The 17,379-nt window shown below is 40.4% G+C and overlaps 1 protein-coding gene across 4 annotated transcripts in view; it reads right to left on the bottom strand.

Annotated features, from left to right (window-relative positions):
• Positions 1-17,379, bottom strand: part of LOC149019875 (ADP-ribosylation factor GTPase-activating protein AGD3-like) — a 50,939-nt gene that overhangs the window by 12,314 nt on the left and 21,246 nt on the right. For 3 of the 4 annotated variants that reach the window (XM_089147874.1, XM_089147876.1, XM_089147875.1), the window contains 7 exons: positions 9,237-9,302; positions 9,085-9,132; positions 8,872-8,967; positions 8,731-8,772; positions 2,037-2,252; positions 1,751-1,882; positions 1,403-1,633 (listed from right to left, as the gene is read on the bottom strand). In XM_089147874.1, the coding sequence (XP_089004000.1) occupies positions 1,403-1,633; positions 1,751-1,882; positions 2,037-2,252; positions 8,731-8,772; positions 8,872-8,967; positions 9,085-9,132; positions 9,237-9,302 (831 nt within the window). The remainder of the gene's footprint in view (positions 1-1,402; positions 1,634-1,750; positions 1,883-2,036; positions 2,253-8,730; positions 8,773-8,871; positions 8,968-9,084; positions 9,133-9,236; positions 9,303-17,379) is intronic. The other variant, XM_089147877.1, reaches the window with a different exon arrangement.

The following is a 17,379-nucleotide window of genomic DNA, read 5'->3' as shown; positions in this document are numbered from 1 at the left end:
CTAGATTTGTTATTTGACTAGGTTTACTACACTGTCATTCCATGTGATACTCCTTAGGAAGTTAGTACCTGACTAAAGGATAAAGAAGGGGAACTTATTGATAAAGGTAGTCACCAATGACTGGTTGGAAAATTAATCTACCTATCTCATTCACGACCTGACATTACTGCAACAATGAACAAGAAGTCAATTCATGCATTATCTGCATTAATCAGATGTCTATGTCTTTCGAACTCTTCATTATCTGAAACCAGCTTCAAGCAAGGGTTTTCTTCTGTCCCGACATGATTATCTCTATATTGAAGCTACACTAATGTAGAATCAGCCAATGAGGAGGATCATGTGTACTTCTATTGGCAGAAAACTGGTTGCTTGGTGTAGCAAAAAGCAGAATATTGTTACAAGATCTAGTGTTAAAACCGAATTTGCTATCGCTCAAGGGATTTGTGAACTATTATAGCTATGTAATCCACTTGAGGAACTCGGTGTGCTAGTGTCTCTTCCAATGATGATCTATCGTGACAACAAAGCAGCTATGAAGATTGCCCATAATTCAGTGCGACATGATAGGACAAACAAGTGGAGATTGATAGGCATTTTATCAAAGAAAAAGTGGAAAGCAGAATAATCAGTATGCCATTTGTGAAGTCTGAAGATCGAATAGCAGATGGCTTCACCAAAGAGTTACTTGCACGTATATTCCATCTTACTTTGACCAAGTTGGGCATGTGTGAAATCTATGCAGTAACTTGAGAGGGGGGGGGTGTTGTTTGGGGCATTTTGGGTAGGGTCGTTCCATCCTGGGGTTTGCACTAGCTCTCAAGGGGGAAGTGTCTCCCATCTCCTTTCTTCTTGTTATTTCCTAGTTTGAATAGGATTGTGTCCTAAGGTTTCAGTATAAGTTTTTCCTATTTTTAATTTTCCTTCTCAGACTTGTAATTCTCTTTCCTTCTCAGAATTGTCTAACCTACTGATTGTAAACTACAAATATTCCATTAGTGGCTATGAATAAAGCATAATTCTCTGAGAAACAGTTCCTCAGCTTACAACAAATTAGTTTAATTAAATATTTGACATAACTAAGTGCCATAATTGGTTCAGTACTAATAAAACGGGTGCAACGTGCCCTACAATAAGGTGTTAGCTACCTAGGCTCCTACAAATCAGCCAGGACGCCTAAGCAACGCCTTGGTGATGCCGCACCACCTATGATTTCAACAGCATTCAAATTTGACAGCACACCACCCATTTCCACCCTAATTAAGTAAGTTACACCCCAAAGTCACAAGCCCGTGATTACTTTGCAACACTATATGTTGGTGATTTCTGACAGGTACAACATATCACATAATATCAATCAAGAAAACTTCTAAATCCTTCATGATGGCCCCAATCACTGTACCTGCAAAGTGTAGTTTTTGGTTGGAGAAATAATTCTAAAGCAAAACCTCAGATCAGACTGGTCTGCATCAACCTTTATGGTAGATGTAAGCAGGTTAACGGTGTGATGAGCAACAGACTTCTCATCATGAACTCCACCATGGTAATGAGAAGAAAGCCAGCGGCTCAGCAGCCCCGAACCGACTTCAGATGAATTATGAGTCTTCTGACTCGAAAGTTGAGCGCCAGTTCCCTAATACAAGATAACCAAAACATAAAAAAAGGACAAAGAAGAAGATGACATGCAGAGCAGGAAATGGAAAACATGAACACCACATGTCTCCTGCTATTTCCAAGCTAATTGGCTTACAGATGGTCTAGTCCATTGCTTGCGATAGTAGTACAACATCCCACGGCTATCAAGTACAAAAAATCTCCTCTTCCAGTCACCTCTCAGGTTAGAGGACCGTTTTGAAAGATAACCTTGACGAATTGTTTGAACCTGAAATACCTCAACTTTCTTAGATGTAGGGTAAACCCAAAGCAAAGCAAAAGAAGAAACAACAATAACCTGACAAGGAAACCAAACATTTCCAAAACAGCAGCGAACTTAAAACGAAAGCTCCTCAACTGTTTACAAGCCTATCTCTAAATACCTTTCCCTTTGCAGCAGATTGCATCACTGCCTCTATCAGTTTATGGGAACTTCTACCAATGGCTTGAATACCATCTCCATTTGGAGAAACATGTAAACCATTTGAAGAGCATCGAATTTCACGGTCAATTTGCCTTTTATAATCTTGCATTCTTTCAGTGAGAGCTGCCTGCTCATAGTTGGACCTTTCTCTTGACTGTTGTGCATAAGTTGAAACCTTCAAAACAAAGATTCTAGGAAGTTGAATAATTTCCTAGTTTCACAATTCATAAACAGGAAATGAAAATATCCTACATAAAATTAAAGATTCTAGGAAGTTGAATAATTTCCTAGTCTCACAATTCATAAACAGGAAATGAAAATGTCCAACATAAAATTACTGCAGTACAGGAATTGAGAGTGATTTGCAACATTTTTGTCCAACATGTCTCAAATTCCTCAGTGTATTGAGATCTGAATTGGGTGAAAGCTTGGAACAGCCATAGTGGCAACGGACCAATATCATGTCCATTTCTGACAAGGAAATGGACCATCCATTTCCTTGTTGATGTGCGACATGTGTCCCAACATCACATCAAATGGTTGAAATCCATTTATGTCACATCAATCAACTCTTTGATGTGACTTATAAATGAATTTCAACCATTTTATGTGATGTTGGGACACATGTTGCACATCTACAAGGAAATGGATGGTCCATTTTGACAAGTGTTAGAAAACAAGAATTAATGGTACCTTATTCTATATCTACTCAAGATATGCTGATGGATATTATTTGTGAAGATCTTTGTCTTCAACTTATGGCATTCTACAACGATATCATTACATGTCTTTAGTAGATATAGAATAAGGTACCATTTGTCGTGAATAGTAAATATCCCAAGTGTATATATACTTCAACAACAAGGAAATGGACTGGATAAATTTCCTAGTGGCAACCCATCCATACTTTCTTGTCCGGTTTGACCTAAGTGTTTACAACCATCTGGTTTTACAGTAAACTGTCAATGTCCACGATGGTATTTTCTAAACACATGATTCATAGAAGTGGAATATACACATTCATACACAACCCATCCCTTCCCCCACCACCCAAAAGAAAAAAAGAAAAAGAAAAAAAAAAAGAAGCTACAACACATAGGGATTAGGGACACATGCATTTTTTTTTATTGTTAATTTTTTTTATTGGTGAATAAATTCATTTAGACCCCAAGAAGGGGAATAATACAAGAGAAATAAAGAAACAGGGGAGAGAAAAGATAAAGCTGGCCGAACCCCTTTGAAGGGGTATTTTGGGCATTTTGGCCCTTATTTTATGTTATTTTATTTCTGGAATTACTATTAGAATTTTTTTCAGAACTTTAGTTGAATCCAGTTTGGTAGTTTGAGTCTGTTTAGGATTTGTTTGGAGTATAATATTTTGAGTTGAGTTGTTTTGAAAGATTCCTAAGTTGGGTTGCTTTAAGTTATCTAATTAGTATGTGGTTAAAAGGATAACTTAGATTATGAGATTACAATCAAAGGGTTGTAATCTCGTAGTAATTTGATTCCCTTTTGGATAAGAGTCTAGTTTGAGTTGTAATTGGATCCCATTAATTAAGGAGATTCCAGTCGGAGTCTGAGTCTTTAATTTTAGGCTATAAATAGCCTCTTCCGGCATTCTAAATTTCAGGTTGGACTGATTAATGAATTAAGTGTTTTGCCAAGAGGTGGCAAGATTCCTTTGAGGGGGACCCTATGGTTGTCAAAGCTACTGATTTCAGATCTCTTCAATAATTCCTGCACTTCTAGTTTTCTGTTTCACACTTCAAGCATCAACTATAGCAAATACAGCAAGCATATGATCTGCAGATTTCAGCCCAAAGCCATCCTAGGTATTCCCAACCTTTCCCTACTCCATGCAAACTTTCCCCTCCCATCCCCTGTTTCTGTGCAACCCAGAAAACCCCTCCCCTGTTATCACAAACCACCTGAGACCCACTCCCTACCTTGCGCAGACCCTTAACCCCCTTCCCCTCTGACCTACGACCCTTTTAGGATCATCCCCCACCCTTGCCCTGCTTTACGACCTCCCCTTTCCCTCCCAACCGTCTTGGTCCTCTCTCTCTCTCTCTCTCTCTCTCTCTCTCTCTCTCTCTCTCTCTCTCTCTCTTCTTGCAGCAGAAAAGAAATAAATAAATAAAACAGAAAAAAGAAAAGAAGAAAGAAAAAAAGGAAAAGAAGCAATAAAGAAAGAAAATTAAGATTCTCATAAGAATCCACCAAGAAGAATCCCTCCCCTTACCGCAAGTCCCAACCCATCCCCCCCTTAACACAAGATTCCCCACCCCTCCCTCCCTTATCCAAATACTTCCCATCCCAGTTGAAAACGAAATTTCCTTACAATTTCTCTTCCCTGGGTTTCCCTATTGATATTTTAGTTACCCTACTACCTCGTAAAGGATTCCATCCCTTCCCCTAATTTTCCCTGTCATCCAAAAACCATTCCCATATCCTTTTAGGTTGATCCTTTCCAACAAAAAATAGTTTTAAAAATCACCCTTGGTTCCTTAGATATTTCCACCAAATTGCTGGAATTTCCTGGGCAGACCTAAAGTCTAGGAAAATTACCAATTTACCCTTTAGCCCTAGACCTGGTTTACATCAATGCTAACATACTGTTCAGGTGCCGGCATTAACTCAATCATGATCTGACCTTATACATGAGCTCAAAAAAGGGATTAACAGATAGCCTCATCCAGTCCATTATAGTCACGTGGGCCATGGTCTTCAGCTGCACTGCCTTCATCCAATCTATCAACCCTCTTCATAAATGCTGCAGATTTTGAAACAGAGAGAGTGTATTGAGGAAATGCCATCTATTTCCTTTCTGCAAATCCATGAGCTCCTTCCCAGATATCTCACTCTCAATGGCAAGTTTTGTGAGGGAATCGCTGTCACCAACAACCTCAGAGGGGTAGTCAGTCCAAGAAATGCAGCACCACCACTGTTGTAGTCGCACAACTTCCCTCGCTACCATGAGCACTAATGGTGGCTTTGGTTCACAGAATGGGTCATTGCAAATTGCAATGAAGGAACAACGAACAAGGGAGATACAAAAATACCCTGCTCATGATGTTTAACACATGGGCCATTTAACTTCTAGGCCTCTTCTTGCTTGGGCACTACACTTACTATTGGGCTGGGCTTGGCACTCTCATTTACAACCTACTTATGAAACTCCATGGGATGGGCTTGGGGTCAAATGGCCGGGTGAAGTCGTATGAACTGGGATTATGGCAAATTATTGAGTTGGGCTTTCAAAATGATCCACCAATGACAATCTATTGGGTCAACCCAACACCTGGGCTTTTTACTTGCGATGATGTGAGCGTGTTTTCGTCCCGTGTAACTAAACCTTTGGCCTTAGGGCTTGAGCCAAATGCATGAACGAAATTAGGGAAGACAGTTTGAACAGTCACGCCTCCTGTTTGTTGTCTTCTCTAAACCTAGCAAGTAGGAATGTAGCAGCTGATTGACTTCTTCTACCAGGATTTCCCACCTGAAAGTCAACTAAGAGGAGGGGGTGAATAGGTTGAAATTAGTGAATTTGTGCTTGTTCTCGCACATAATAAACACTTGAAAATAAGAGTGCGAAAATAAAGCAAGTAGACAAGACACAAGGATCTATAGTGGTTCGATTCAACTGAATCTTTGTACACTCCCTTCTAGCGCCTTTAGAAGGAAGTCACTAGTGTGTTCACTTTCAGTACAATGGATGGGAACACAACATCTTTTACACAGTTCTTCCTTCCAGGCAAGAGTACCCTACAGAATCCTTGCTTTCGGGCAAGATTACCTAATTACAATTGAATTTAAGGATCTATTTGATAACCCATTAAATTGAAAAAATACCAGAAATAGTTTTGATTGTTTTTGGAAGCAGAAGCACTTGTGTAGGCATTTGATAAAACTCGCTTCTGGATGCAAAAAGCTATCAGCAGGGTTTTAATTCTTATATTTAGAATGTCAAATTCATGAATACCCCTCTTTAAATTCGTTCACTTAAACTTAGCCTGTGTCCAGCTTTTGCTTCGAGAAACAGATGCAACAAATATTTAGTTATTGTGCCAAAGCTGTTTCTTTAAGTAGGAGTTTTCATAAATTTCAATTTATGTTTAACATCATTTGAAACAAAACAGTTTTATCAGATGGTTTTTGGCTGCTTTTCTTTTCCTTGAAGCAAGAAACACAAGAAACTGTATTTTGGTGGGTTATCAAATGGGTCCTACATAAAACAAAAATTCAAACACTTACAAAACCTTTAGGGGTGGCATTTCTCTTAAGATGAATGAATGCAAGTAAATGAGAAGCCTCAATTGGACCAAAACTTGTAACTAGAGATCTACAACTCAACCTTCTTTCTAAAGAGGGAGGCTAAATGGGTACATTGAATGCACAATAATGATGGCCTTTGAGTACCTTGGGATTCATGTAAGAGAGTGTCAAAGAGACCTCTATTTATAGCCAAAAGGTTGGTTCAAATTGGATTCTAGCAGATATAAAACAGTGATATTGTTGACCTACCAGTCGACCTGTACATTCTAGCTGTCGGGAACTAGCCATTAGAGTATAGCTGTCACAACTGGGGGATTGGTGGTTGATTCGATGCATCAATCGTTATGCTTGGTGCTTCAACTGGTCGACTAATAGCTCACCCCAGTACGTACCGGTAGCTTACTGGAATGCTAGCGATTGATCAGGCATATTAGCCAACCAGTCGTCCAATATACAAACAGTTTGGAATTTTAGGGTTTTCCAAGGACATTTGAGGAATTCCTTTTATAGCTACCTTTTGCCCATGTGGCTGGTTTCCTAAAATACCTAGCTTCAATTTTCCATGATTTTAAATGTGCCACTTTCTATAATTATATACACAGAGTCACAGACTGACTCAAGAGAAGGTCTTCACTTCAGTCTTGAGTCTTTAACATATACTTGCATGTGGGGAAGTCCAATCCTTGGTCTTCCACTCCTTAAGTCCTTGAGATCTCACTTTAGTCTTTGGACTGCAGCCGTGCAATGTATGCTCTCTACTTGGTTATTGTCTTGAGCATAAGTAGAGAGCATATGTATATGTGTTTGTTATCACACAAGTAAATGGTCAACTTATATGTATATGTGTGTGTTATCATCAAAAACACTTCAAGGACAATTCCTAAATCAATACCCTAGGGGGCAGTTAGGTCAGTTACCTGACGCCACCCCCATCCTCAATGTGGCCATTCAAATCGCCCTTGCTACCACTCGCTTCAACCGCAGTACAGTGGATGTCCAAGACTAGGTTTGTTCTTTCTCATCATCAAAATCAAGTTTCAAGGCCTCCATGAAGCTTGTCCAGCCCAACTCTGGCCAGCTCCTTCGATAAACCCCCTTCAAGGCTTCTCCTTCCAGGTGTTGAAGAGCCGCTCCCAACCGATGCTCATACCCAATCTAATATTCCCAACAGAAAAGCACTACCACCTTGCTAGAAAACGGAGACAATTCCTTTTCACTTCTCTTGGATAATAATTGCTCTAATACCAGTTGATAAGAGCCCCCAGTTGATCCCTAGATTAAATGGATGAAACACCTACAATTAGCCCTCTTTGATTTCCTTCACACGCACACACACACATTCTCTCACACACACTGACATTTCCAATCCTCACATGCTCAGACTGCAAATGAAAAGGTGAACGAGACTTGAAGAAAACTGCAAATGGATTAACGAGCTAACTCTGAAATTGACGAACATTTAATGCCATTACAATGCCTTCCACAATCCCTCTCTTCCCCTTAATAAAGCGCTAGCACAACCCTACCAAACACAATCCTAAAAACTACTTTCCATATTAGGAATTGATCACTCTACAACTCCCTTGTACTCTACCCCTTCGGTGTACACCCCACAATATTGGTGCCTTGTAGTCACCTACCAAAAATGATTATAGAATGCTAATGAAATAATCACAAAAATCAAGATAAAAAGGGACTGAGAATACAAAATATTAATAAAAGGAAACTAAACATCAAGCTGGACGGCTAGCAATAAACCTCTCTTGTTCAAAATCGTACATAGCCAAATTAATTAAATAACTAAATGCTAAAAAGGTTTCTCATAAAACCATAATCAATTGGCCATCTGCACCGTACTGACCTTCACCATTTGCAGTTCCCTACCTCCTACACCATGCTCCAATAAATGATAGTCCTTCCCAACAGTGGGTTCCATAGTACTCACTGTTTACCTTTTACCAACTCAACTACTTCCTTGGAGCTTCTGTGATTGATAGGTAGCAAACTTGAGCACTATTTGGAACTTGAAACTTATCCAATATCTACAAGATTGACCTTCACCCGCCTTGCCATCCTAGCTACCACCCCCACCCCCAAAAGGAAAAACAAAAGATCCTAGAATCTGAATAACTGTTGGGGTTTGTCATCTCAGGCAAAGAAAATGTTAAATGGGTATACCTTTAATTTCACCATGAAAAATGTTTACAACAGCAGTGAGAGATCCTGGTGCCAAAATAGTACATTAACTGTTCTACTTTTTCAATAATAACCTAATTTTTTTAACCCCTAAGGTTTAACTCTCTTATTCATTTATTTTTCTAAAACAATATAGACTAAAAAAAAGCCACTAAAAAGTTAACCAAATAACAATAATATACCTGATTGATATAAGGCTCCATCTGGTGCAGTAGCTCATAACCCTGCATTCAGGTCCAGGACAGAAGGTTCACAAGTAACATGTAAGCAGCAAAGCACTTCGAATAACGAAGAAAAGATAAAAGGATGTGAATCACATCCACCTGTTTGAAGTAACGAAGATGAGCATCCATTGTCCCACTAACTGCCTCCAAAAATTCAAATCTCTTCTTTGCTTCAACATTAGAAAGAGCTGTAACCTGAAGACATGCCAAAATGTGAAGCTAGCCTTCACTATTATGGCTGTATCTGAACCTCATATTCTTCAGGAAGATGCTAATAGCCAGATGAATGGGTGCTGACAGTTATTCACTTACCAGACTGAAGCGAGCTTGCTCAAATGTAGTCCTTGCATTGTGAAGTTCCTGCAACGTTTATAAATTAAATTAGAAATAGAAGAATAAAGAATACCACAATAGCCTATAAGACGCTTTATGCACAAATAATTGAGCCTTTCACTTATTTGTACCTCTTCCAAAGCAGTGGCAACATCCGTCTTTGTGCCTTTCTTCAGAGACAGAAACTTTTCTCGGGCCTGTAGCATTGGATTCATCAAAATCCACTCATATTGATTGATAACAAAACAGGTTAAAATTCCAATGAAATCACACTCATATAATTAGTACAATCAATTTGGCCATGAAGCATTCTATGTATTCTCCAAGAAATTACCATACTGTATGAAATAATATACTGACTAAAGATAATTTACATGCACCATTCAAAAAATAATGAAATTGCACAACAGATCAAATATTATCCAAATTATACTAACATTGACTTGTAGTCTCTTGGAGCAGTTGGATACATTCTTTTGGATGGTAATACCCTCACTATAGAAGGAAAAATGACTAATAATGGTTTAGGAAAGGGAATATACTGTGACAAAATGACTGACAAGGAGCCCGAATACCGATATGCAGTATTCTGTCCAATAGACTGGAGATATATATCATCAATAAAGAAGAGAAGCTCCATTACAACCTCAGCTATCCATGGTATGGTCAGATTTAGTTTTAACCGTCCTTTATCGTTTTAGACCATAAAGCAACAATCTTTTGCAGTTGTAAATAGTTAACCATCCCTCCCTAACTCTGACCTGCAGTTATAGCCCCTCCCCCATTCTTTTCTTCTCCTAATACCTGCAGCACTTCTGGAAATTCCAGAATATTGAAAATCAGAAGTGCAGCAACTAGTTTAAACCCCATAGGATCCTGTACCTTTCTCCTTGTAGAATTAAGACCTAAACCCAATCCCTTACCTTCAATCCTAACTTCAGCCCCTTCCGACACCTAAAACCCTAAAAGTCTGCAACTTATCTTCAGTATATGGAAACCTAACCCTAGAATCCTTCAAACCCGAATTTGCCCAGACTCTAACTTCAATTAAAGATCTGAAACTGCAATTATAGCAAAGTTAGTGACTGAAAACATACAAACCCTAGACCCCTAAGCCTAACCGAATCTACTCTAACCCGAACCTAACCCTTATATACCTAGTATCTACCCAAAAACCACCCGCTGGGGGTGCTTGCAGCCCTATAAGACTGCCAATTCTTAGAGAAGACAATCCTAGAATGACCTTGGTTCTAGAATCTACTCTCCTCCCTCCCTTTCTGCCTACCCCCCTCTTCCTCCTAACCTCATCAACAAATCCATTGATCCTTCCATCATCTTCTCTCTTTGTGCCATCCCAACCTCTGAGGAGATTCTCCTTGCCATTCGGTCCCATAAGTCCAATAAAGCCCCTGGGCTTGACGGGGATTCTTTCTTGCCTCTTGGGAATTCATTGAGAAAGACCTTGTTCAGGCCATCCACACCTTTTTCTTTAACCCTTCTCAACTTTCCTCCATCAATCAAACATTCCTCTGCCTCATCCCCAAGAAGCAAGGAGCCTCCTTTCCGATTTTCGCCCCATCTCCCTCTGTAACCTCATCTAGAAATTCATCTCAAAAGTCCTAACAAATAGGCTAAAAAAGGCTTTACCCTCCCTTGTGAGCTGGAATCAATCTGCTTTTATCTCGGGACGTAGTATTGCGGATAACATCCTCCTCTGTGTAGAAGTTGTCTGTGGTTTTGATAGATCCACTCAATCCTCGGTTACTCTTTTGAAAGTAGACCTTCACAAAGCTTTTGACTCTATTCGCTGGGACTTCATTAGTGACGTTCTCTCCTCCATAGGCTTCCCTCCCCCTTTCATTCACTAGATTGAGATTTGTATCTTGTCGCCTCGTTTTTCCATCATCACCAATGGCTTGCCTACGGGCTTCTTCTCGTCACGCGTTGGTATTCACCATGGCTGCCCCCTTTCCCCCTACCTCTTCTCCTTAGCTCTTGAAGTCCTGTCTTGCATCCTTCAATCCAAAATTGATCAACTCCTCATCTCCCCCATCGCCAAGTGTAAATCCCTCAACCTTACCCACCTCGCTTTTGCTGATGATCTAATGATTTTCTCCAAAGCAGATTACCAATCCATTTCCTCCATCCTCTCAGCCCTCTCTCTTTTTGAATCTCTCTAGGCTCCGGGTCAACCTTGATAAATCCATCCTTTTTTTCTCCGGTGTCTCTGATCAGCTTCATTCCTCCCTTCTCCAACTGTCAGGCTTTAAACCTGGCTCCTTCCGCATTGTTTATCTTGGTCTCCCTCTCATCCCTAGTAGACTTATTCGTCACCACTGTCTCCCAATGCTTGATCATATTCACAAGAAGCTCCTACTCTGGAAGGGTAAGCTTCTGTCCTTCGCTAGTAGAGTAGTTCTTATTCGATCCGTGCTTCAATCCTCCTACCTCTACTGGTGTGGGATCTTCTCCATTCCCAAGTCCACCATCCATGCTATGGAATCCTTGTTTTGCGCTTTCCTTTGGAAAGGGAGGGAGGCCACCCGTTTCATCCATCCTGTCAATTGGTCGACCATCTGTCGCCCAACTTCCGAGGGAGGTCTGGGAATTTGCAAAATCTTTGATGTTAACATTGCTTGCCTTCTCAAACCCATTTGGAAAATAGCTTCAAAGCAAAGACTCCATTTGGGTTTCTTGGGTTCATTCTTACCTTCTCCGTTCGAATTCCTTTTGGACTACTCCTTTGCCCGCCAATCCTTCGTGGGTCTGGTGGAAAATCTTCTCTGCGTACCTCGCTCTCTCTGCTATTTCTACCATCATCTCCACTAGCTCTACCACCTCTTTTTGGCTTGACCCGTGGCATCCGATGGGCATTTTCTACACCCACTTTGCCCCCGAAATGTTTATATTTCCCAGATTCCCAAAGACACCCCCTTGTTTGCTTTAATCACTGATGGTTCTTGGAACCCCTCTCCCCTCCCCCTTCTTGCACAGGTTTGAGATTCTCTTCCCCCTCTCACTAGCTCGCTCATAAACTCACCTGTTTGGCTACCTTCCCCCACCAAAACCTTCTCCACCTGGAACCACTTCCGCGCCCACAATCCTAAACCCCCTTGGGCTCCCTTGGTCTAGTTCAAAGGTTCCATCCCTCGTCACTCCCTTACACTTTGGAGAGCTCTCAACCAAACCCTTCCCACCCAATCCTTCCTCATTAGCGGCCATATCCCAGTCAACCCCAACTGCATCCTTTGCTGGAACAACTGGGAAAACCCTGAACACCTTTTTTTCTCTTGCCCTTTCTCCAAATCTATCTAGAGAAACACCCTTGCTTCCATTTGGCCCCGTTCAAGGCGTCCATTTGGGTTTGCGCGTGATTGGTCTTGGATTATGAAAAGCTTTTCTGGCACTTCCATTTGTGATTAGATTGATAAGCTTGTTTTCTGTGCCTCTATACATCACCTTTGATGGGAGCCTAATCTTAGGAGATGGAGTTCCAAATCTTGCTTTATAGACATGATTTGGAATGTCATCTATGGCATCATACATCAGACTAGTTGCGTCGACATTCCACCTCAAAATGGGGTTACAGAACGTAAAAATAGACATCTACTTGAGGTGTCACATATTCTTATGTTTACCATGCATGTGCCTCTTCGTTTTTGGGATGATGCAATTATTATTGCATCATATCTAATTAACCAAATGCCTTCCCAAGTCTTAGCCTAGCGCTGTCCCCTTCAGGTTCTTTCAAGGACAACAACCTTTACAATGCTACCTAAGGTTTTTGGATGTGTTGCCTTTGTTCGGAATCACCATGTTCATGGTAAAATGGATCCTCGTGATTAAAGTGCATTTTCTTGGGTTATTCTCTTACAGAGAAGGGGTATAGGTGTTATCATCCTAGTTCTTGTCGTTTCTTTGCCTCTATGGATGTTGAGCTCCAGGAATAGATCCTTATTTTTTCCTACACTTCTTCAGGGGGAGAGTCTTAGTGAAGAGGTTCCAATGTTGATTATTCCTTTCGATATTTCTCCTGAGACTCCTGCAGATGACCAGAGAAGAACAGTTGGTGGATGATGTGCAGGGGGAGACTAGACCTCCAATGACATATCAAAGAAAGCAACGACTGACCCCTTCTGAATCAAGCCAGTTAAAAGCTTTGGTTCCTAGCCCTGAACAATCTGTTCCTTTAGGTGAGTCTGTCTTTAACCCTTCTTCTTATCCTACTTTAGACTCACTAATTGCATTAAGAAAGCAGCCTCAAACTTGAACCAAACATCCTATTTCCAATTATGTTTCATATCAGTCCCTATTCCCAGAATTTCAAAGTTTTATTTCCTCATTGTCCTCTACTTCTATTCCTAACACTTGGCAAGAGGCATTATCTCACTCAAACTGGAAGGAAGCTATAGATGAGGAAATGGAAGCTCTGGAAAAAAGAAAAAAAACAAAACATGGGACTTGGTGACTTTGCTTATAGGAAAGCAGACTATTGGGTATAAATGGGTGTTTGTGATGAAGCACAAGGCAAATGGGACCGTTGAAAGGTACAAGGCAAGATTGGGGGCCAAAGGCTTCACTCAGACTTATGACATTGACTACCAAGAGACATTTGCCCCTATTGCCAAGATGAACACAATTTGTATTATTCTTTCATGTGCAATTAATAAGGGTGGAGTTTACAACAATTAGATGTGAAGAATGTTTTTTTGCATGAAGAACTCCAATAGGAGGTATACATAGATGTACCACATGGATATTCTACTGCCAAGACTCATGGGAAAGTATGCAAATTGAAGAGGGCTTTATATGGGTTAAAGCAATCTCCAAGAGTATGATCTTGAAGGTTTCATAAGGCAATGATATATAATGGGCTGTAAGCGAGCAATACAAACCATACTTTGTTCATTAAAAGAGATGGTTCCCACACTACTGTACTTTTAGTATATGTGGATAATATTGTGATCACATGCAATAATGAGGATGGGATTTCAGCATTGCAAAATTTTTTGGGAACCGAATTTGAGATCAAAGATATGGGAAAACTCAAATATTTCCTAGGTTTGGAGTTGGCATATTCTGCCAGTGGTGTATAGATCTTCTTGAGGAAACTGGGATGCTGGGATGTAAACTTGCTGAGACTCTTATTGAGCCTAACCTACACTAGAAGGCAAAGGAAGGAAAACTAGTTGATAAGACAAGGTATCAAAAATTAGTGGGAAAGTATATCTATTTATCTCACACTAGGCCTGACATCACATTTGCAATTAGTCTTCTTAGTCAGTATATGCATGATCCCTACTCCTCACACTTGGATGCAGTATATCGAATCTTAAGGTACTTGAAGGCCACTTCAGGAAAAGGGAATTTAATTTCAGCTCATGGACATTTGAAGATTAAGGCATATATAAATGCAGACTAGGCAGGATGTCTAGATGATAGGAGGTCTACCTCTTGGTATTGTGTGTATGTGGGAGGTAATCTTGTGACTTGGAGAAGCAAGAAACAGGTTGTGGTTGCGAGGTCCAGTGAGGCTGAGTTTAGGGCGATTGCTCAGGGCATTTGTGAGGTACCATGGCTGAAAGGACTGCTTCAGGAGGTTGGGGCAGATTTGGAGGTTCCTATATAGTTGTACTCAGATAGTAAGTCAATGATCAACATAATTCACAACCCAGTACAGAATGACAGGACTAAGCATGTTGAGATGGACACACATTTCATCAAAAAGAAGGTTAAGGCTAGGTTAATCCACATCACCTTTGTTAGTTCAAAGGAGCAACGAGCTGATGCGCTTACAAAGAGCTTGAGCATGAAAGTATTCAGTAGTATTATTGGCAAGTTAGGCATAATAAATATCTATGCACAACTTAAGAGGAAGTGTTGCAAGTATTGACTGAGGTTTTCTAATTAAAATAGGATTCCATTTCCTAATAAGTCTTGAGTTGGTTTTTCTATTTGATTAATATTTCTTTTTCCTAATCAAAGTGAGACTTAACTAGATTGTAAGCATAAATACCCTATTATGGCCCATGAATCAAATATATCTTTGAGCAATATCTTTTCAAATTACAACAGATAGTATTCTACAAAATTTGGAATCATCATTTAAATATCTGCAGCCTGGTAGTTCTAAAATCTGGAGGGGGAAAAAAAGAAGAAGAAAAAAACTCAAGTGGACCTACTCAAACCTCTAGTTTTTTTTTTTTTTTTTTGGATGATTAAATAATTCAATACCAAAGAGAATAAAAGAAATTACAAGAGCACAAGGAAAGAGCCCAGACAAAGCGAGAAAGAGGCCTCAACTAACAGTAACCTATGAGGCAATGAGCCTAGCAATTACCTAAGAGCAACAATTAAAGCAAACTAGTTACACAAGCAAGAAGCCCAAAGCCAAACAAAGAAATAAACAAAGTGACATCGAGCCAAACAACTATTTAAGGGCAACAATAATAGCAAGGCCCAAAATGGACAATAGGTGGGAGAGAAGGCTGGGATTTGAGGAATGGGCCAAGAGATCCCTAACAAGGGAGGGGGAGGGATGAGGAGAGGAGCAAGGCCCGTGGGCCATAGGGCCCAAAATGGATCGCATAGGAGGGGGCATAATGGGTAAAGGATGTTGATTGTGTGAGAGAGAGAGATGGTTTAGAAGTGGTGGAGAGAGGCTGCTTGGAGTCGGTTACCGAAATGGAAGATTTGAGAGAGGAAAGTGATTGACAGAGAGCTCAGAACAGGAGATTTCACAGAAGAGGGAGGAAAGTGGTTGAACACCCCCCCTTTGCTTTACTCTAAGTGGGGCCCACTCAATGGCTCCAAGAAACCCCCTTGAGCTGGCCAAACCCCCTAGTAGGGGTATTTAGGGCATTTTTAACCTTTTTTTATTGCTGGATTTCCAGATTTATTTTCTAGAGGTGTTGGTTTCTATTTCTTGATTTGAGTTGCATTTAAATTGGTTAAGTTGTGGATAAGATAAGACTCTTGTACAAAGAGGGTTCACATCTTTTGAGAAGGATCTTATCTTTTAAGAGTTTGCTTTTAATTAGTAGTAGTTGTACTTAGTAGTTAGTGGTTGAGTGTCCTAGGGTATTCTTTTTTAAGTGGAATTCCTTAGAGTCTTTGAGTTATTTAGTCTTTCATTTTCAACACATCTTTAGCTGTTTAGATTCCAAATCAAGAGTCTGGATTATTTGGCGAGATTCTTATCTATTAAAGAATCCCACTTAGTCCTCAAGTCTTTTAAAGGCTATAAACAGCCTAGCATTCTTTGTAATTCTTCGAGTCTGGATTAGTAAAATTTGATTATTGCTTGGGGGAAACAAGTCGGGGTTCTCTTTGGGAGGGCCTCGCGGATTTTTAGTTATTTGGATTCAACTACAGCAGCAGTTCTTCAAGTTCCAGCAATCAACAGCTGCCATTTTTATTCCACAGCAGCAGTTCTTCAAGTTCCAGCAATCAACAGCTGCCATTTTTATTCCACAGCAGCACTTCAACAGATCCCGCAACCATCCTTCAAAGAGTTTCAGCAAATCAGTGAGTAGATTCCCTCCCCAACCCCTGCCCCCACTTCCCTCTTCTTCCTTCTCCTTTCTCCCTGTCTGCACAACACAGAAACCCAACACTCCCCCCCCCTCCGGCTGTCGTGACCCCAGCAGCAACCCCCCCCCCAACTGCCCACAGGCCCTAGAGCAGCCCCTATGACTCTGCCTAGCTATTCCCCCACCCTCCCCCACCCCTGCGATAGCCCCCACCCCCTCTTCTCTCTCTGGGACTGTCTTTCTCTCCCTCTCTCTGCCTTGTGACAGATCTGAAACAGAACAGAAAAGAAGAAAAAAGAAAGAAAGGAAAGAGGAAAAGAAAGAAGAAAGCAAAGAAAAAGAAAAGAGAAGAGAAGAGAAGAGAAAGCTTCAAGAAAGGTTTTCAAAGATCCATGCCATATTTAGTTCTTAATCTTTATTATCCTTCCCCATTATTTCTGCTACATCCCATTTAGTTTTGTTAAACCAAATCTTACCCAAACTCTACCCATTTAGATCCCAAATTATCCCCTTGTTCTTCCCACAATATTTAACAACATTATCCTTCCCACCTAGTTTTGAGTCTTTTGACCATTACTTTGCTGGAAGATTCTGGGCAACTCCTAAATTCTAGGGAATCTTTCCAAGAAACCCTAACCCTAGAATTGGATTTATATCACTTTTACTTCTCTCTTCTTTCTTGAGTGCAGAAGCAATCCCACTGACAACACCACAGGTAGAATATAAACACTCGCATATTTTT

Source organism: Hakea prostrata, chromosome 3 (genome assembly GCF_041222555.1).
Source record: "Hakea prostrata isolate BN-2017 chromosome 3, UWA_Hpros_2, whole genome shotgun sequence".
Classification (NCBI taxonomy): domain Eukaryota; kingdom Viridiplantae; phylum Streptophyta; class Magnoliopsida; order Proteales; family Proteaceae; genus Hakea; species Hakea prostrata.
The sequence above is the reverse complement of the archived record's forward strand: the minus strand, read 5'-3'. Positions and strand labels throughout refer to the sequence as shown.